This window comes from Aspergillus tanneri, assembly GCF_003426965.1.
Source record: "Aspergillus tanneri strain NIH1004 chromosome Unknown AapTan_3_pilon_pilon_pilon, whole genome shotgun sequence".
Classification (NCBI taxonomy): Eukaryota; Fungi; Ascomycota; class Eurotiomycetes; order Eurotiales; family Aspergillaceae; genus Aspergillus; species Aspergillus tanneri.
This window is the reverse complement of record NW_022984630.1, coordinates 1,700,559-1,720,120: the sequence shown is the minus strand read 5'-3', so window position 1 is coordinate 1,720,120 and position 19,562 is coordinate 1,700,559. Positions and strand designations below refer to the sequence as shown.

The window sequence follows — 19,562 nt, the reverse complement described above, 5'->3', positions numbered from 1 at the left end:
GTTTAGATCTTTTCGCACAACTAGGGAGCCGAGACTGGAAAGAGCGACTGGGTTCTGGCTTTCCTTTGCATGGAATAACGTACTGATACCCGGCTTGCCTTTCTGTCCAAGTTCTTTTGTTTCCATAACTATATGCAGCCTGAATGTGATTTCCTTTGTTTGTCTCTTGTTTTGTTATGGCTGGTATGCTTGTAGGATCACATAGGTAGGAGAGGGGTTAGGCGCCACTGCAATCAAGATGGCGCCCCTATCAATCACATACAAGTTTAACTTGATTGGCATAATTGTACATAAGCATAATCTTAAGCACTCATCGAATCGTGTTATGAAGAGTATATATATATATTTAGGATGTATATCTGTTCTGAGGGTGCTGCGTTCCACAATGAGGAGAAGACTATATAAGAGAAAGGTGTTGTCACAGTGCAGTGTATAGAATCCAGAGGCTTCTAAAATTCTTTTCAGATTGAGGCGTTACTCTTGAATGTCAGGCGTGATGCGATGCCTCCTGCTTTTCTAAGAGAAGAAGCATGAAGCAGAGGCCGAATGCGGCATTTCTTTATCGATAAGCGAGCAGCTTTTTTCCGTCCCAAAATTTCCGCTCGTTTCCCTCCACCAGCGCCATTCCAAACAAACGATTGACTCACACCCCATCAGTTCCGTTAAGCCTTACCGTTAAAAAGATGGCTTCGACTACAGACACAGCCCCAGCAACTTGCAAGGTCATGCTTTCGAAGCACGTCGCCAATGGTCTACTTGCGGAGGTTCTCGAAGGCGTCAGGACCTTGGAAAAGCCACCCCACCTCGTGGGCTTTTTGGCCAACAATGACCCAGCGGCGCTCATGTACGCTCAGTGGACGGAGAAAACTTGTCAAGAAAAGTGAGCATTTTCTTATGTCTGGTTTCATTCGTATCAATGGCCCCTCGGTTGCATGCACATGCTGCGACCTGCGATGTCGGAGGATCGCGGGGATAGTATCATCTTGAAGAGTCACATCGTAGCTAACGTAGTCTTTCTTATCAAACAGTGGGTTTCGGTACTCACTCCGTGAAATTTCGCGCGATGATCTCGAAGAAGCCATTCTAGCTGCCAATACAGACCCGGATGTTGATGGTATCATCATATACTACCCCATTTTCAATAACCGGCAAGACCAGTACTTGCAACAAATCGTCGACGTATCTAAGGATGTAGAGGGTCTTAGCCATCGTTATATCTTCAACATGTACCAGAATATCCGTTTCCTTGACCCCGAAACCAGACGCCAGAAGTGCATTCTTCCGTGCACCCCTCTTGCTATCATCAAAATTTTGGAATATCTTAATATCTACAACACGATACTGCCATATGGAAACCGGCTCTTTGGACACACAATTTGTGTGGTCAATCGCTCCGAGGTCGTGGGTCGTCCTCTTGCAGCATTGTTGGCCAATGATGGAGCTTGTGTCTACAGTGTAGACGTCAACGGTATCGAGAAATTCACCCGGGGTGAAGGTATCCAGAAGAAACGACACGAGGTTCACGATTTGGAGGGCCAGACTCTAAAAGATGTGGCACCTCTGTGTGACGTCGTGATCTCTGGTGTCCCTGGTAACTCGTACAAGTTCGATACTAGCCTCCTTAGAGAGGGTGCTGTGTGTGTCAACTTCTCCAGCGAAAAGGTATGACAATCTTTACTGTCGATGTGATCCGCGAGGAGTTTTCTAATGCTTTGCGAGCAGAACTTTGGACCGGAAGTTAAGGGGAAGGCTTCCATCTTTGTACCGTCCATTGGCAAGGTCACAATTGTTGTTTTACTCAGAAATCTGCTGGTAAGTGAAACCTTAGTTGAGGCGAGTCTGCATTGGAGATATTTTATGCCTGACAATGTACTGCAGAGACTTATCCAGAACCGGAGATTGGATGATGTGAAACCTGCCCAAGCCACTGAGCGCCCAGGAACGCTGGAGGCCGCCTCATGATTTCCAGCGATATCGGATTAATAAATTGCAATGGAAAATGATGTCAAAAAAAAAAAAAAAAAAAAGTTAGCTATAGAGCCTTTCTTTCTATTATGTTTTACTGATGTCCTGGAGAATTTGTCATAAATATACTCGAATATACGATAAAAGGCCTTCTCAAAATAACAGTGACTGAGCCAATGTATAAAAAGTTACTGACTGCGACCCTTTCTCTTCATCTCGCTTCCTACGAGTGTCGTTATTTTACTTCAGGGTACCATGAACGTCCAAGGAGAATATAACAGACAGGAATCTATTTCCCAATATAAAATGCGTATGTCTCCTTGATTTTGTTTGACGAACTGACTCCTCACATACTTACTGAAAGATAAGTGACTATTAAAGGAAATTTAAATCCGATCAGCCAAGCCCATTTTCAGTATATATCTTTTAGATAACCAATCCAAATGAAAAGACTACCTCTTTTTGTTGGCGCTCTTGTTATCCTGGTTTCTCTCGATTTCTTGAACTTCAGTTGAGTCACCAACATTGCCGGTCTTCTTCTCGAGTTCTTTAGCTGCGAGCCTTAGAACCTCAATCTCACCTGATATCCATTTCTGAAGAGGTTTAGGATGGAAAGTTCCATCTGCAGCGAACCAAGTGGTGAACGAGGTCTCAATTTCCTTCTCTTGGAGAACTTTGTTGGACGACGATTTGTACTGGATGCTGAGTTTATAGAGTGGAGAGAATTTCTTGGTGGAGGAGCGGATAGAGATCTATTCAAAACAGACACTCAGCTTCGTTAATCCAGAAGAACTTTAAATGGATCATACCATTTCACCTGACTGCCGCTTTCCCCGAAATACTTCTCCAGCCTCCACGGCCCAGATCCAGTATGTGAGCAGGGTGTTCAGGATGAAGTAACTGGACACAGCTGCTATAACCCAGGGCGATTTTGTCGCCTCCCATCCCAGCTTACGGTCGGCATAAAAGGTGAATGCCGCGATTGAGACGGCACTGTAGCCCAGAAGGAATCGAATATTTGTCTTCGAATGGTCTTGGGTAAAGGTATATGGCCGGGGCAGGGTAGTTAAATACGGTGCCAGGGAATCGTCTGTTGTTGATTTAAGGTCTACAGGTGAATATTAGTATTTGGTAGTAATTGTAATAGCTGAATACATATTGAGGGCTCATGTATTCAGGTAATCCGCCAACAAATGAAGTAACTAAAGCCATGGGGGTATAATACTAACCATTGCCAGAGTAAACAGGCACCTTTACTGTCGGTGCTGAAGCCATTATAAGAAATCCAATCCCAAAGTATAGTTGACTCGTGGATTCCTCAACACTAGAGACTGAGAGGAAGAGAGTTACTGTTCTGAAGGCAAGAAAGTTTTGAAAGTGTAGCCTGTGTACAAGGCGCCGCGACGTTGCGGCGAGCTGTCCCTTTCGTGGAGAGCGGAGCTAAAGCGGCGTGAGATCACACGCTCACTAAGCCTCTGTCGTGCAGACCAAACCTTGGGAGAGCTTCCTACCTATCTTTCCCGACCTACCGTCAAGGCAACCCCCGATTGTGAACAATCTCGTTCGTCATGGCATTGCAAGGGGCTGAGCAGGCGATCCTTCGGGATCCTGCACTATTGTGAGTTCTGCAATTCACTCTGTCAGCGAAATGTTTGGCTAATATGGGGGGTTGTAAGCTACTGGATTTTATTCCCAATCACTATTGTCATGGTATGCTTTTTCATCATACGACTCAGACTTATCGGGACCCTTAATAGAAGCTAAAGATAAGGTATAGATATTGACAGGAATTCTTCGTCATTATGCTACGGTCCTGATGAACAGCCCTCCGAAGCCTCCGTCTACTCTGGCCGAATCTCGCGAGCGCCTGTCTCTCATCCGCGGTGTCAATTTGCGTAATAATGCATGTGCCGTCCTATCACGAGAGGCATTCGAAGCTCGAAAGAATTACATGGTCTCTGCATACCAGAATGGTGAATTCTTGAAGGATCCCGCCAGTCGCGGCCAGCCACCAGCCAACCCAATGACAGATCCGGCGGGAATGGAAGCTATGATGGGAATGATGAAAGGGAACATGATGATGATGATCCCGCATACTCTTATTATGAGTTGGATCAACGCCTTCTTTTCGGGATTTGTCATCTGTATGCCGCTCCATCCTTCTGAGCAAGCTCTCCTGAACGCACTGACGCAATTAAAAACAGTGAAATTGCCTTTCCCCCTCACGATCCGATTCAAATCGATGCTCCAGTCTGGTGTCATGACCCGTGACTTGGATGTGAGATGGGTCTCAAGCCTTTCGTGGTATTTCCTGAATCTTTTCGGTCTTCAGTCTGTTTTCGGTTTTATCTTGGGCAGCGATAATGGTTTGTCTACTCTACGTCACCTTTTTATTTATTTTTTGTTGCTCAGAGCAATACCCTACCCTTATCATGTTAATTATATCATCACTAATATATTTTTCGACTTAGCTGCGAATCAAATGTCACAACAAATGGCTAGTATGAACCCGGCTGCCGGCGTTAATCCTTTCCAACCCGGCCAGGACCCTGATAAGTTATATTTGAGTGAAGCAGAAAACTTGGAAGTAATGGAACATTTCTGTATTTTGGATGGTATTGAGGAAAGGGTGCTGCATAATTACGCTTCGAAGGAAATCTATTGATTCCCCTCATCTAGCTAGGGGTTTCCTGCCATTTTCGTGTTCTATATAGTATTGTCTAGAACAATAAAATAGTCATATTTATGTTGTTGATAAGTAAAAACTCCTTGGATCAGAAGGGTAACTTTAGAATGCACACATCAATATATCTTGTAATAGCATGAACCACATATCAAGAATGACATGAATAATAACATCAAGTATGTATAAGAAACCTCAAATCACAGTCGATACGTTTGGTCATAACTCATTAGCATATAGCATTAGCGGTAGTTGATTATACTGTTTAGGATCCATACTTCGCCGTTCGATACCTTCTCCGCAATGCTATCGACTTCGACATTACCGGGTTGAATCTAGCATTTGTTAATTTAAAGAGAACCAGAAATCAAAGAGTAAAAGGAAAGAAAATGTGAGGAAATGTCTGCGTACATAGATCTTATCTCCCTCTTTGATCCACCTCAGCTTATCTCCTCCAAGAGTCTCTACTTCCTCCCCTTTTTCCCAAGGACTTGACGAAACAATATGGGCATCGACAAAGCGCTTCAAGTTGCGCCTAGCTCGATCTTGTCCATCTTCTCCTTCATAAGCATTCGCCTCCCCAAATTGTGCGTAATCATCGGGATTTTCCCAGGGCTTGCGAGGCAGATTCTGAATGGCGCTGTTTCGGGGCGCCAGAACGGTTAAATTTCTCGCAGGGTCGCTAAGGCGAGATTCAACGGACTCGAAGTCACGCGTGAGCGATGCAAAGATATTGATACCGCGCGTTTTGGGGAGAACATCAGATATGATGGGGTTTTCCTGGTTGGATGTTTTGGGAAGGTTGGCATTTTCCCCTGAGCCTTCTGGCGGAGACATAGTTATCTTCTGATGAGCACCTTTCACGCCGGGTTCTTGCAGTTTAAGCCAGTTGCTGAGACTTTGCCTTTCCTGCAGGTGTTGTTCGTGATGAAAGTGAGGCAACTCGCTAAGCACAGAGGGGATATGTTTACGAAGGGATATTGTCGGAATACTCCAGGCTGTAGATACGGAGCAGAGTAATACAGAAACGATTAGTGCTGGAGTAAGGATGATGTGCCACATTTTGGCAGCTGATGATAACTGTAGATCAGCAAGATCAGTCAGTATGAGAAACCCATGACGCAACGGACCACGTCCTTCTGTCTCTCGAGACACGTGAGCTTGCGGAGTAGAAAACCACGTGACATTCATCGATAAGGGCCGACGTCCACAAAAAGAGCCATATTCCGGTCGCGGAGAGGAGGGAATTGGCTCGATTACCCCTCATTCAAGGTTGATTAAGAAGATGTCGGTGTTGCAGACATTCCTGCTGGTCGTAGACCACGACAAGCAGGAGGCCAAGCAAATCGCTGAACGAGTTGCTCAAGGTAATGCTGCCCGGTCGCTGGTTATCAAGGACGTTGTATCTAACTGAACTGTCCTTAAAAAGATTTGGAGAACAAAAAGACGACACTCATCGACGTTGTACAGTCTTTAGGCGAATATATCAACGACGAAGATCCTATTTTGCGTGGCAAAGCTGTCTCGTACCTTACCGCTGTGATCATTGCACTTCCTCCGAAGTTCCTTACAAGACAGCAAACCCAGGTTCTGACCACGTTCTTTTGTGATCGCATCGAAGATGGAGGAGCTGTTACGGGTCTGGAAACTCTGCAAAAACTGGATCGTTTCAATAAAGAGTTAGCTGAGGAGGTGGCACGAGCGTGAGTGAATGCTCTTTGCTTTTGAGACTTATAGACTACTCAATTGTTGAGTCGCAATCTAGTCTGCAAGACGGTGTGCGGGTAATGGCCAGAGGTTAGAACTTGCTGACATCCCTGCAGCATTTTTGAGCATTTCCAGGAATTGCAGTCTCGATCACAATCCCAGCGATTTCAAGTTTATCAATTACTAAATGAATTGATGTCCAACCATCGAGCCGGTAGGCTGTGACTTGTTCCTTTCTCTCTCTCTCTGTTGGTTGCTGACATTCCTAGCCCTGCATGACATGGGAGACGACTCTTTGGTTGGAATCGTGGACATTATGACAGGAGAGAAAGACCCCCGTAACCTCATGTTGGTATTCTCTATCTTGAAAGTGGTAATGGTAGAATGGGATATTTTAAACCACGTGGAAGTATGTATCTTTTCTGCCACTATTTCGATTCTGGGTCTAACATCCACAGCTCTTATTTGACTCCGTATATAATTACTTCCCTATCACGTTTAGGCCCCCACCGAATGATCCATATGGTATCACCTCGCAAGACTTGAAGGACCGTCTGCAGGACTGTATCTCGTCTACAAGTCTATTCGCACCGCATGCCATACCGTCATTGTTGGACAAACTTGACTCGACGTCACCGAATGTCAAGGTAAAATTCATATTTCTGCGTTACTTGTTCAATTCTAACCGTCTCCAAGAAAGATGCACTCAACGCCTTGATCGCTTGCGTTCGTTCGTATGATCCGGATACTGTATCCAGATACTCAATTACCATTTGGGATGCTCTAAAATTTGAAATACTCAACTCGCAAGAGGAATTCCTCTCTGAGCTTTCTCTTGATATTTTGCAAAATATCACGAAACGATTATCTGAGGGCGTCACAGAGATCTCCGATCAGTTGCCTTTAGCACAGTACCTACGGCCAATTACCAGGGAGTGCAATGAGCAATTGCGGGAGCCTCAACAGAAACAAGCAAGGCCTGCTCAGCAGATTCTTGGCTCCGTCTCAGCTGCTTCTGTTGCTGCGCTCATACTTGCCGTACAGGCAGTTGTTCCACCGCTGTTAACCATCTACCAGGAAGCTGATGGTATCGCTAAACAAAGAGCATTGCTAGAGACTTTGATAGTTCTCTTTGACTCGGCAATCAAAGTATTTGGAAAATGGACTACGAGGGATCCTGAGCCTATTGCCAGAAATCCTTTGCTTGAATTCAAAGACCAGTTCTCAGATATTTTTGGTCAGGCTTTAATGGGCGTAATTAAAGAAGAAGTTTCCTTCCGCGTTTCTGCTTTGACAGGATTCTTGCGCCTATCAACATTGCGCGGTTACTTCCAAGATAACGAAATTGGTCTATATGTACAATACCTTGATGAGATCCTGCTCAAGGAAGAGTCCATGGGGCGAGACGATCTCAAGAAAGATGCAATTTCAGCTTTGGCTGAGATCTCAAAGTACAAACCAAGACTTATCATGGACATTACTTTTCCTGCGTTTGTGGCGACGCTCCCAGACTCCGGCGACGATACGAACTCTGATTACTTGACAACGCTCGAGAATTTGGCGCAAATTAGCATCGAAAAGGATATCTTCGAGACATTAGTTCGGCGGTTGCTTAGCAAACTAACGATACTGCTTCAGATGGAGCAGCGTGGATCTGCAGCCTACCCAAGGACAATCCTTATGGCCATTCTCTATGTCATGAGTCAACGGCAGATGGACCAAGATCCAAACCTTGGATTCTACTACGACAAGATAGTAGTCAGCCTATGCCGCAGTGCAGCAGAGTCTGCTTCAGGCAAGGCTGAAAACAGCATTCTCAACGACGTTACGGTGCTAGATGTCCTCGGAAGGCTCTGTAACCTCATTGTTAGATCCCTTCCAAGAGAGAAACAAGATGAGGTTGCAGAGAACGTCTACTCCCTATTTTCTTCTGCAGACCATTTCTCACCGGTCCCATTTGCACCATCCGCAAGTAACAGCCAACAACGTACAATGATTATCTCAACATATCTCCTCGCGGGACTTCAGGCCGATTGTACAAAGCTCCCATACAAGAGCCCAAACATATCTGCTCTGCTATCTGATATTTCAAAGCGATCCGTTTCTACATGTGAACCACCCACCCATCTTGCCCTGCTTCGCCATCTTTCTCTTCTGGTCAATAAATTCCTACCTAAATCCGAACTGGCCCTCGCCACAGACCTAATTGACTCTCTCCTCCCTGCCGGTACCGAAACAGAGAAAATCAGTCCTGAGAAGCTAGCAACCGTGTTCTGGCTCTCCAAGGCCCTAGTCCTAAGACTAGCCCCCCAAACATCCCAGCTCCTAACATCACTACTGGCACTTGTATCATCTCCAGACGAAGGAACCAGTACCACAGCCGCGCGCGGATTCACCATCCTTCTCAGAGACGACGACGTACTTTCCCCCTCCAACGGGGCCAATATCCGACTTCTATCGAAGCAACGCGTCTTCACGACCTTGGTACCTCTTATCTCGAGCAAGATCAGAGAAGTCAATGTCGCCGGCAAAGAGTCATCCGCCCCCGCTCACGTCAAGTCCGCTCATCTCACAGCCTTATCGGGGATTTTGTCTACTATTTCTCCTTCCATGGTTATGCCCGAACTCCCAACCCTGCTCCCCCTCCTGCTGCAGAGCTTGGACCTCCAAACAGCTGACTCGCAGCCTGTGAGGGCTGCAACACTCGACACCCTTGCCGTGATTATCCGCGAGAACGGCGTCGGTGTAATCGAGGAATGTGGCCACGTCCAGAGCCTTGTCACCCGACTTCTCAACACGACAAAGTGTACTCTCGCTACGGAAGATGTCGACCCGGACAGACAACCTATTCCCGTCAATGGGCCGCGATTGCGTGCCGATGCACTGAAATGTCTCTTCCTGCTCGCGCAGACCCCCGCATCTGATGCGCCGGCTGTCGCCAAGGCAGGAAAACTCTCCCCACTCCTCCCTGTCAAAGGCCAAGTGTTACGGTCTCTACGCATGGTTCTTGATGATCCCAAACGAGACGTGCGTAAAGCAGCCGTTGATGCACGTGGTGCTTGGCTCAGAGGCGTTGATGATGCGCCAGATGATGAAGACTAGTCTTTTCTTTCTATTTCTTTTCCATCTCTTCCCCCTTTCCTTTCCTTTTTAAATGACTTTTTCTGACGTGCTCGGCTTGGAAGGAAGTTGATGATAACTGCTAGATATTTATAGATGATTGGGGATTTATGTATAAAAGCTCTTGATCCAAGATTTTGGTTATGCTCGGGTCCTGAAGTACAATTGACATGGCGCATATATATACTACCGACTGCGAATAAAAACTAGTTTAAAGGTTCTCCCAATGGATGTGTTTCTTTCGTAGGATGAACCACCATTGACTTTACTTCAAAGTAGAGATTGGTGCACATGTGACATTGATTCCTTGCTCATTCGAAGTACTGGAGATGCTAGCTGTTCTGTCTACTGCCCGATCACTTGCCTACCATGTGGATCTTCCTTCCCCTTCTTCATTAAAAGAAAACAAGTCCCAGCCTCTAAAAAATTTAAAAAAAAGATCTGAAACAGTTATATGCAAATTATTTTACCAGTATTCCTCCTCAATCTGTTCCATAAGTTTGGCGGAAGGCGTGGAAGAGGACTTTTTGCTGACATCCACTGTCGCGCTCCCTACTTCCTTAATACTCTCTAGCTCGTCGTGGTTAAAACTCTTTGGCTCGACTTTCGTATTAGCGACTGGGAGTGACGTCGCAGGGACGCTGAGCATGCCTGGAGGAGCGTCCAACGAGCCAACGGGAGCCATACGCACAGCTTCAGCGATGGGATTGAAGTTCCAAAATCCGACACCATCAATTTTTTCGATAACCATTTTGGCCAGGCGGAAGAGATCCCCGATACCTGTATCGCCAATGGCAACTGCAACAGGGCCTGGTGAGGCTTTTGCTCGAGAATCCTCACTGGAGTCGTTGCAAAGAAGAGCGTCTTTTCCGAAAAGGTCAGTGCTCCGCCAATCATCTGTACGTTCTCCGAGTTCAAGGTTGGCGTTTGCCTTTAAGATAGTCTCAATGGCAGGACTGACGAGAGAAACTTCGTACCACTGCCGTCCGTTTTTGAGCATATCTAGAAGTGGTGCGCAGCGAGCTTTCACGGCCTGCGCGTCTGATACACCAGTTCCAATGATTAAGTCTTGTACTTCAGTAATTTGTAGGAATATATCCTGGTTCTCAGCACCAGTTTCTACCCCACTATTCAAGCTATCATGGTCCCTTGAGGTTACCTCTCTTGGAGCCATCTGAGTTTCTGTAAACTCGGAAGCTTGCGTAGATCCGGCTCGTAAACGCGTCGAAGATGCCGAGTCAGATATGGCGGCATCTTTCGGGGAGGTTTCGTCTGGGCGAATATAGCGATGACGGGTCCAGCGTTTCATGAACACTTTTTCAATACTTAATTCGCTCCCCTGTGGGATTTGAGAGAAAATCTGAATTAGTTGCTTGTCTGGTGGGATCCAGATATGGTCGACCAGATACTGGGCTGCTTTTTCAAACTCTGGGTTGCTTCCCATATTATACCCAGCAGCGCCGTTCACACTTATGTTTGCATCCCATGTATGACTGGGAAAATGTAGATTGACCCCTCCCAGCGCCGTGGTTGGCCTTCTGATCGAATGACTCCCTTGTTCGTTCATGGTGATGATAAGTAACTGCCCCGACTTGGACCGACAATGGTACTCATAAAAAACGCAGTATTCGTTGTCGCCCTGCTCGAACGCTTGACGCCTTCCCTGGGCTTTTGATTCTTTTAGGCCCACGATATAGTCAACATCAGAACCTGACGTTGTGAGTCTATTAGTAAATTTTGTTGTGGGAGCGACAATGCCAGTCCGTGGCTGGAAGATTCTTGTCCATTCACCAGCAGAGATCAGTCCTTCTTTGTAGGTTTTGGGTAAAAGGGGAATTAAAACAAGACCGAACTGAACCTCCAGGGATAATGGGCCCGGGAAGTATTCTGCAGCTTCCAGTGTTTGCTTCAGAGCTTCGAAAAGATGTTTGATCTCCTCGTTGGTATGTAATTCTGCCTTGGCATTCTGTAACTGCTGCTTGTTTGGCCTTCCCTCTGACATCGTTTGCCCCATTTCCCTCTTCTCAAAGGACCTCTCATTCCTGGAATCACCAGAAGCTACCTGTTTCACCGGCTGCTTTGGAATTCCCCACGCATCTTCAAGAGTAGCTTGTCTTTTGACGTTAATTTCAGACTTACTCATTGACTTACCTGTAGATTTAGGTGCCCTTTGATTCATGGTGAGGTAGAACTTTCTGCTGCCTACTTCGTCAGAAGACTGACTCGCCTCTAATCTATGGCACTTCTCTAGCTCCGTGAGTCTTTCTTGCGCCAGCACTCTATTCACATGACGCCGCGATACAGGCCTGTATGTAGTAGCTGTATTGGCTATATTAACACAGCCTACGTCCTCCTTTTGCACCTCATATATTTTCTGCAGTCGAGAGAGCCTCTTCTCTTGCTCTAAGAACTCATCTTCAGCAAAAGAAACATTGGAGTCGAAGTCGAGGCCAGCCAGGTCATGCATATTGCCTATCCCGTGCGGGATGGGCATATTGTTACTGTTGCATTTAGACTCACCATCCACTAGCAGCTTCTCGGGAATCAAGGCAGGTTGATCGAAAGACAGAGGGGGTGGACCAATATTGGTAGTGTATGCTGGTGCAAAAACGTCCACAAGCTGACTCTCCTTACGTGGCTTTCTCCCTGGTCCAGGGCAGATATTCTCGTTTACTCTGTGGGGTTTGGGGTGCTCCCACATTGTCTTCATCATAGAGTGAGAGAGTTTGTTGGCTCCATACTTGTTTGCTCCGTACTTGGTCACGTCGAAATTCGACGGAAGCCTTGATCTGTTCTCGGGAGGGCTAATATTGGCCGGGACGAAAGCAATCCCGCACAGGACATCTCTATCTTGCTTTCCGGCCCCAGTTATGGGCTCGGCTGACTGCGAATTCTTACTTCCGCTTTCAATCTCATATGTCATTTTCCATTTTTTGCGCGGGCTTGAGGTAGTATCGTCCGCGGGGCCTTTGGCTGGCTCTGACCTGGTAGGTGGGGAATTAGAGGATGGTATAGATCCCTTGGGGTTTGATGTCACGGCTCTTCTTGATTTGATACCGGGAGGTCTTATAATTGATTCGCTCGGAGGTTCCGGTTGTGATGCCAAGTTGGGTTCCCACTCTTGCTCAGTTTGGACTATTTTATTTTCAGCCACCCATTGATCAACTTGCTTCACCTTTTCAGCAGATAAGTATCTGTGAGGAACTGAGTCCCCCATGAGAGCTACTGCAGGATCTGAGTGAGCTTTTTCAACCACCGACTCCATTCTGAGGAACCGGTCACCCGCCCCTATAGCTTGGAAGGTGAAGTCTTTCCAAATTCGAGACTTTCCAGGTTCCTCCTCTACTCGTGGAGGGGTAACCAGGTTCTGTGGCAATTTAAAAGCCTGTGCGTCATCGTCAAATGAAAGCGCGGTGGTGACGAACATCTGACCGAGACTTGAATTCGAGTTCAAGGTTGGGTCTGTTAGGATGCGGCGCATAGCCACAGGGTTCAGACTGCTGTAATTCTGGATACAGAAGCGGGTCGTTTGGTCGTCTGCAGAAATTACCATGTTTCTCACATGTGGTTTGTCAATAGACGACTGTATGGAAGTTAGCTAGAGGCCACAGGGCTTTCAAAAAAGATCGCAGTTCACTTACCAGAGATTTCTCAATCCGAGAAATCTTCGCCAAAGCATCATCGACGTCATTTGAATTTTTGGCGGAAACTTGGATTCCTTTCAGATCCTCCGCCACGGCAATCTCTGTGCCCGTCATGATTGCGATGCTGCTAAGGATGTCATGAAAGTTGGCTGCAAAGCAACCCACGCCACCATCGGATGAAACCCAGTGCTTTGTGACGCGGTCAATAGAGTGAGGAATTAATTCTTCGTTGGGGTCTTCATCTAAAGCCAAGAGGTCCCCTTCCTGACTCTCATTGTGCTCATCCAAAACAGGGTTTGAATCATCCTGAAGGGCAGAAGGTATGTCAAGTTGACGAATTTGTGGTACCTAAATTTAATAAGAGCTCGTTCACAAATATGTACATGTAGAATATGAAAGAGCTTACATCTAGTAGATCCTTATGTTTCTGTTCATCAATGTAGCGTGACAGTATATCGGCGACTTTGGAGACAGGCCCATCTAAGGGTCCTTTAATAAGAAGGACCTGTTCAAAAAAGAATTAGTAAAAGCTAGATGGAAGCAGCTATTAAGTATCTACAAACATCATCCGTTTTTGAATATTCACAATGACAATCGAGGTGAGTGCCGGTTTTCCTAAACAGCTATCAGTCTTATAGGAATTATATACAGTCTGAAGAAGACATACTTAAATTTACTCTCAAGCTCCTCAACCTGTTAGAGAAATCTTACAGTCAGTAAATATTTCCGTTTTTACAAATGGGAGGCTAATTTCTTACTGCAGTATCTTCAAATGCCCATATAGATGCAAATGTTAGACGTGATTGAGATGCCATACTGGCATTCCTTCAGGGGCAGGGCATCCACGGACAAGGCGCCAGAGCTGGCGAAGAGTGGATGTGAATGTTGATTGCGAGGAATAGAGGATATGAGTGCAAGTGCGTGCAAGATAAGGCGAGAGTGCTATGAAAACAGCAGGATGAGAAGAAGAAGAAGAAAAGTAGCTCCTGCACGTTGAAGACACGTAGATTTCCAATTTAAGGGGTTATAAAATGCTTGGAAAGAATAGATGACATAGGATGTCATAGGACAAACAAATCCCAGTGAGACGACCAAGAAGGGAGAGGGGAGAGGGAAGAGGACAAACAAAGGTCGTATGGAAAGAGTTAGGGGAACATAAACAGAACAGCCGTAGGGAAACTATAGAGTGAATGTGTTGGTGTGTGGTAGTAAGGGTGTTGGAATAGTAAGACATTCACAACGTCATCACCGTATCCAAACGAACACCGGAAGGATAGATGCAGATGGAGCTGAAGATAAGTCTTACTCAGAATAGAGGCATTTCACTCTAAAGGTAACTAACATACTTGTGTTGGTGCTAATATACAGGCAATGAATAGGATGGGTGAATCCTAGTTCTGAGTCTGGAAAGAGCTCCCAATAAAGTCCAAGTCACCTGAATGGGATCGAGTGACTGCAGAGGGCAGTGACTGTAGCAGATCTCATTGAATATCAAGCACTATGTGACTCTAAAAATGGCCAGCTTTAGTTTGCATTGTCATATTTACCTCGAGATATCTCTATTATGGTCTAGGTTATGGCAACCATCACTGTACTTCAAAAATGGTCTGGACATCAGTTAGGGAATATAAAAAATGACGATCTATCTTTTCCAGGGTATCAAGCATTCCCAAACGCCGGACTGCAACAAGCGCCTCTAGGCACGCTTGGAGAGAGGAGAAAAGAAGAGCAGGCGAAAAAAAAAAAAAAAAAAGAGTGAAGAGAAGACGCTATGGAAACACATGAGGCCGAGAAGGATTTCTGTATCATATCGTCTTGATGAGACGACATTGCGAGGCAGGCCACGTTTAAGGTACCAGTTCTCAATCAGGCTCTGGTGATTAGCCCTGACTTGCCTATACATGGTTGATGGCCGAAGTTTCTCAGTCCTTATTTATTCAGCATCTTTGATTGCCTTTTTGACCTGAATAACCCATCTCATCTGTTCCTCGGTTTCCTTCAATGAAGCCAAAGCAGCCTCGATTCGCGTATCTCCCTGATGGCCCTTCTCAATCATAGTCCTCACTCCCTCGTCATGAGCCTTCTTATAGGATTCGTAGTCTTCAAACAGCTTCTCGAAACTTTCTCTGCTGACTTCAATCTCCCTGTTTTTCTGAGCCATGACTGTGTCTAATCGCTGGAGTTGCAGATTCTTCTCTTCATGTTTTCCTTTCAAAGCAATGAATTCATCTCGGATGGTTTTAAATTTTCTCTGCTGATCAACTCGCTCGCGTTGGCCGGCTTTGGCGAGCACGTCATATTGGGTCCGCGCATGGCTTGCGACTTCCTGCAATTCTGCACATTTTCGATTGAAGTCGTCCCGAGCTTCATCCATCAATTGACGGATCTTGTTGGTCTCCTCCTCCGCCCGGCGACGTCGATCCTTTTCGCTTTGCGCTTCGGTACGAAGCTCTTCGATCTTGTTGTCTTTCCGAGAAATCGAGTGGAGGTTCGTCTCGTTCGCCTGCTCAAGATTCCGGAGGCGCTCCGACATGTTCTGTACTTGGGTCTTGAAGGCATCGTTCATGCGCTGGGTCTCCTCCGCTCGGGAGCGATAGAGACTGCACTCGCGGGTCAGACGCGCAATTTCCTCCTGCAGATTGTGGATAACGCGTCCAGACTTGCCCGTTGCTGCGTGGCCGACGGCGGAGGACCATTCCGTTGTTGACGTACCGCCGTTCGTAGGGTTCGGGGACCCAATGCTATGGGTCGAGGAATGTAGGGTTGACGAATCTGCAGAAATGCACGAGAAATCAGAATGAGCATTCATCGTCCGAGTTGGCACGGTCCCAAGCTCTCCCCCTGGTGACCCACCTGTAGATATCGCCATTGTTGTGGGCTCCTTTAGGTGCTCCAGTGCGTCAGGTTCGAACAGGCCATTGTACCGATGCATATTCAACTGTGTTTCCACATGTGGGAGGCTGACGCGAGGGTATCGTTGGGGGCGCCCTGACGCAAGAGCATCCACGTTAGCATTCTCAGCTTCTGCCTTTAGCGTCTTCTTGATCCGACCGAATCGGACCATGCTTGGCAGGGAAGTGCGGGTATTTGGAATGTGAGGAACAATGGAGGGTTGGCCGCAACGGGGAAGAGCTGAAGTATGATGTAGCAGAGACCCAGTGATGGGCCTGATCGCAGGACCAGAAGTTGGAAAATGGTAGGTGTAGTGAGGCTGCAGTAAGGAGCTGATCGGCTGGATAAACATCGACCAGCGCAACCAAGCTAGCCCTACAACCACGCCGCTTCACCGCACAACCATAGCATATTTGAAGGAAGAGAGGGCAGGGTATCCGTAGAAGTTGAGGTGAGGAATAATAATGGCATGGCCGAGGTAAGAAAGGAGGGCATACCAAAGTGTGGATCACAGACTGATTTGCAGGGGATCTGCAGCAGAATAATTAATGTGACGATGAGAATTGCGATGAGACTGCTTATTCATCGCCCAGACATCAGCATTAGAACCTTGCAGTGGATAGCAGAAACAGCGCAAAAGTTGGTCAATAACACTGGCAGGTAAGTGAGGCGTGGATTTATCGACTTACAGCGACAAAAAAAGGAATGGAATATTCTTTAGTAAGAAATACCCGTGGAAGAAAGAGAGTCCAAGTCATGCATGAAAGGACAGTATATATACACAAAAAAGAGACATCTCACGATGCCATAGCGAGGAGGGATGAAGAGGGAAGACGAGAGATTTGTACAACCTAAACCCTGGACTGTTCAGGCGGAATTTAATGTGATCTGTATGCACGCTAACAGCGGCCACTAGACAGCGGTTCTGCCTGATGATCCTCCATTCTTTGGAACTACATACTGGATACAATGCCCACGGCCAACAGGTTTTGGCCATGGAGAAAATCGATAATTGCAACATTGACTGGGAACATTCATACCATGCACAGACAAGGGCAATAGAAAATAACCAAGACAAGATTCTGAGAAGAGGCACTGCGACGAGAATAGGGAGATCAATTCAATGGACCACATCGAATGCGCGCGATATATACACGAGAGACATGGATGATTCATCCCAACGACAAGTCATCAAGGTGTCTTCTCGCTCAAAGGATTTAGAATTAACCGATCCATAAATACTAAAAAGTGAATGGATAAACAAACATCACGGACAAAAGTCTTAAACAAAAGGAAGAAAGACATACGACACAACAGGATGGTATAGTCCAAATATTCCTATCCAGGCCACTGGGCCCGTCATCTGGTGAGATACAACACGAAAGCTGCAGCACCCAGCACCAATTCCGGGTAGGTATTTCGAAGCGATGCACCGCTGGCTTGCATTTGGGCCGCCATGGCGCTCTTGTGGGATGTCAAATTGTTGCCCGAAGTTGTGGAAGTAGCATTCTTTGAAACGGTGTGACCGTCGTTGCCCTCGCGGACATCTTCTCCCAACTGATCGTGCGTTGCAGTTTCAAAGTCCGGGGAATCTGGGTTATCAGACGAGGGTCGGGGCCCCTTAGACGGAGGAATGACGGTGTCGGAGGACTCAAGGGTGATGTGTCCGGAATAATTAACTTGACCTTTTTGTCTGATCTCCAGAGCATAGTCAGAGCCCGCAGGAAGGCTGTCATCGGGAACGAAGGTAAATATTCCTCCTCGGGCGTTGTCGGTCAAGACTTGGACGTGGCCGAGGTCGTGAGCTTCCCCTTTGCGCAAAGTTATAGTGGTATCCTGCAGACCCATTCGTGTCAGCGAGAGCTTGGTGCTAAGAAGGCAGAGGGAGGATACACAACACATACCACGTCATCATCACCACTCCAGGTCACATTGGCAGGCTGGCCAGATTTAATTGTAGATGGCCAATAGGTGAAGGCCACCGGGACTGCAATACTGACTTGTGCCAGACAGAGGCAGGCAGCGATGAGGGACTCCAACAATCGCATCGTGATACTTGCTAGGACCTTAATAGATGCTAGGGGATATGATATCACGGTTAAGCAGTGCGAGTGATGGATATAGAGCAGGCAAGAGAGAGCAGACTATCTATATGAAAGAGAAGTGAACTCGTGAGATCGAGCCGAGCTGTTTGGAGGGGAGGACCTTCCCTTGTTGCTCACTCCAAAATAGACAAGCACGACCCTCGACTCCTTCTGCGATAAACCTGAAGGACAATCTGACTGTAGAAGGAGATGCAGATTACTTACCCCGTAAACTCAATCTTGCACTCCACTTCTCAATATTAGAGGATTCTCAGTGTTGATATCACGTGTACAGAAGCAAACGCGAGCAAGACACTTTTCCAGGACGGGTTGGGAGTTGAGGTTGAACACAGAAAAACGATAAGAAATTATTAGGCCTTTATTAGTATATTGGTATGAGCGACTAAGCACTCTACGACCTAAATATTTAGTTGGCTCAGGGCCGTGAATTGTCCAGTAAACTAGTCACATTCCTGGCCGTGACAGTTATCTTGTTGTGAAAGGCAATGGTGCCTATCCTAGGAATGTGTGGATAGATAGTACCTATGGTGATAGAGGCATTAACTAGCTATACAGAGTGATGAGATTCTTCTCTCTATTGTTCTATAAGTCCTGTTTTGTGTCAAGCCATAATGTGGAATCCTAGGTCCAGTCAACCCTTGTTATTAGCTATTATAGTAGCTAGCGATCTTTTACAAGGGCTGCAAATACAGAACAGTCGCTTTTCTGGTAATTATACAGTTACAGGATTTCTAAAGCTTCGGAAAGGTTATAGAACTAACTTTTTATCTACACTACAGACCTAGTGAAATATATATGAACTTAGTTCTCTAAAACTCCAACCCTTTGTGTGAATAACCAGGTGCATTCGATTGCATGCCTTACTTAGATATTTGCGCTATGATCACATACATTCCTTTGGTTTTGCTATGTATGGACGGTATATTATTTCGTCAATTACCCTTGCCATCTAGTTTTGTTTGTTTTGCTTTCTTCACTTTGGACCATTCCACGCGCGGTGGGTGTGTTGATCTGCAAGGGGCAAGGGGCTCAGTGTCCAGACTAATCAGGTAAGTAAACATAAGAGCATTGGTGAAGTCTGTCCTGGGGAATAAAAAGTGTTCAGTGTAGAATAGGGTTGTCGTTCTTTGGTATTTTCAGTTGGGCTAGTATTTTTAGCTACTGTCACAGTATGTACATACTATGCATATACCTATCATAGTCTATCTAGATACTTAGAATCCATTGGCCTTCATTGGTAACCTAGTATCGATACTCTGGGCTAGTTGACGCAGCGTTGCATTATTAGTGCAACAATCCACATCTTCTGCAGGATTTATGTATCACGCAAGAGGTAGGTACGTAAATCAATTCCTTATAAAGTCTGCCGTGTCTGTGCTTGAAGTTGATTGTAGTTCGCCAGCCTTCGTGCTACAGCGCCTTTAACCTCAGCAAAAGAAGAAAAGA

The 19,562-nt window shown here is 46.2% G+C and overlaps 8 protein-coding genes across 8 annotated transcripts; 3 read left to right on the top strand and 5 right to left on the bottom strand.

Annotated features, from left to right (window-relative positions):
* Nucleotides 1-683: 683 nt before the first annotated feature.
* On the top strand, nt 684-1,962 carry MTD1 (methylenetetrahydrofolate dehydrogenase (NAD(+)); the record flags this gene model as incomplete). The annotated part of the gene is made up of 4 exons (XM_033569038.1): nt 684-880; nt 1,029-1,662; nt 1,723-1,812; nt 1,879-1,962. 4 exons carry the CDS (start codon nt 684-686, stop codon nt 1,960-1,962), a joined length of 1,005 nt encoding a protein of 334 aa, XP_033427844.1.
* A 455-nt stretch (nt 1,963-2,417) lies between these two features.
* On the bottom strand, nt 2,418-3,240 carry ATNIH1004_004367 (signal peptidase complex subunit 2; the record flags this gene model as incomplete). The annotated part of the gene is made up of 3 exons (XM_033569037.1): nt 2,418-2,717; nt 2,775-3,073; nt 3,195-3,240. The coding sequence occupies 3 exons, from the start codon at nt 3,238-3,240 to the stop codon at nt 2,418-2,420; spliced, it is 645 nt and encodes a 214-aa protein (XP_033427843.1).
* A 293-nt stretch (nt 3,241-3,533) lies between these two features.
* Nucleotides 3,534-4,630, top strand: EMC3 (ER membrane complex subunit EMC3; the record flags this gene model as incomplete). Its single annotated transcript, XM_033569036.1, has 4 exons — nt 3,534-3,583; nt 3,642-3,675; nt 3,743-4,331; nt 4,437-4,630. 4 exons carry the CDS (start codon nt 3,534-3,536, stop codon nt 4,628-4,630), a joined length of 867 nt encoding a protein of 288 aa, XP_033427842.1.
* A 260-nt stretch (nt 4,631-4,890) lies between these two features.
* Nucleotides 4,891-5,485, bottom strand: ATNIH1004_004365 (uncharacterized protein; the record flags this gene model as incomplete). The annotated part of the gene is made up of 2 exons (XM_033569035.1): nt 4,891-4,983; nt 5,060-5,485. 2 exons carry the CDS (start codon nt 5,483-5,485, stop codon nt 4,891-4,893), a joined length of 519 nt encoding a protein of 172 aa, XP_033427841.1.
* A 448-nt stretch (nt 5,486-5,933) lies between these two features.
* On the top strand, nt 5,934-9,457 carry ATNIH1004_004364 (MET18/MMS19 family protein; the record flags this gene model as incomplete). Its single annotated transcript, XM_033569034.1, has 6 exons — nt 5,934-6,015; nt 6,078-6,351; nt 6,472-6,569; nt 6,625-6,764; nt 6,814-7,002; nt 7,052-9,457. 6 exons carry the CDS (start codon nt 5,934-5,936, stop codon nt 9,455-9,457), a joined length of 3,189 nt encoding a protein of 1,062 aa, XP_033427840.1.
* Nucleotides 9,458-9,941: 484 nt separating this feature from the next.
* ATNIH1004_004363 (uncharacterized protein) lies at nt 9,942-13,934 on the bottom strand (the record flags this gene model as incomplete). Its single annotated transcript, XM_033569033.1, has 6 exons — nt 9,942-13,058; nt 13,117-13,467; nt 13,526-13,624; nt 13,683-13,734; nt 13,787-13,812; nt 13,878-13,934. The coding sequence occupies 6 exons, from the start codon at nt 13,932-13,934 to the stop codon at nt 9,942-9,944; spliced, it is 3,702 nt and encodes a 1,233-aa protein (XP_033427839.1).
* Nucleotides 13,935-15,052: 1,118 nt separating this feature from the next.
* On the bottom strand, nt 15,053-16,183 carry ATNIH1004_004362 (uncharacterized protein; the record flags this gene model as incomplete). The annotated part of the gene is made up of 1 exon (XM_033569032.1): nt 15,053-16,183. One exon carries the CDS (start codon nt 16,181-16,183, stop codon nt 15,053-15,055), a length of 1,131 nt encoding a protein of 376 aa, XP_033427838.1.
* A 1,187-nt stretch (nt 16,184-17,370) lies between these two features.
* On the bottom strand, nt 17,371-18,059 carry ATNIH1004_004361 (GPI anchored serine-threonine rich family protein; the record flags this gene model as incomplete). Its single annotated transcript, XM_033569031.1, has 2 exons — nt 17,371-17,847; nt 17,916-18,059. The coding sequence occupies 2 exons, from the start codon at nt 18,057-18,059 to the stop codon at nt 17,371-17,373; spliced, it is 621 nt and encodes a 206-aa protein (XP_033427837.1).
* Nucleotides 18,060-19,562: the final 1,503 nt, after the last annotated feature.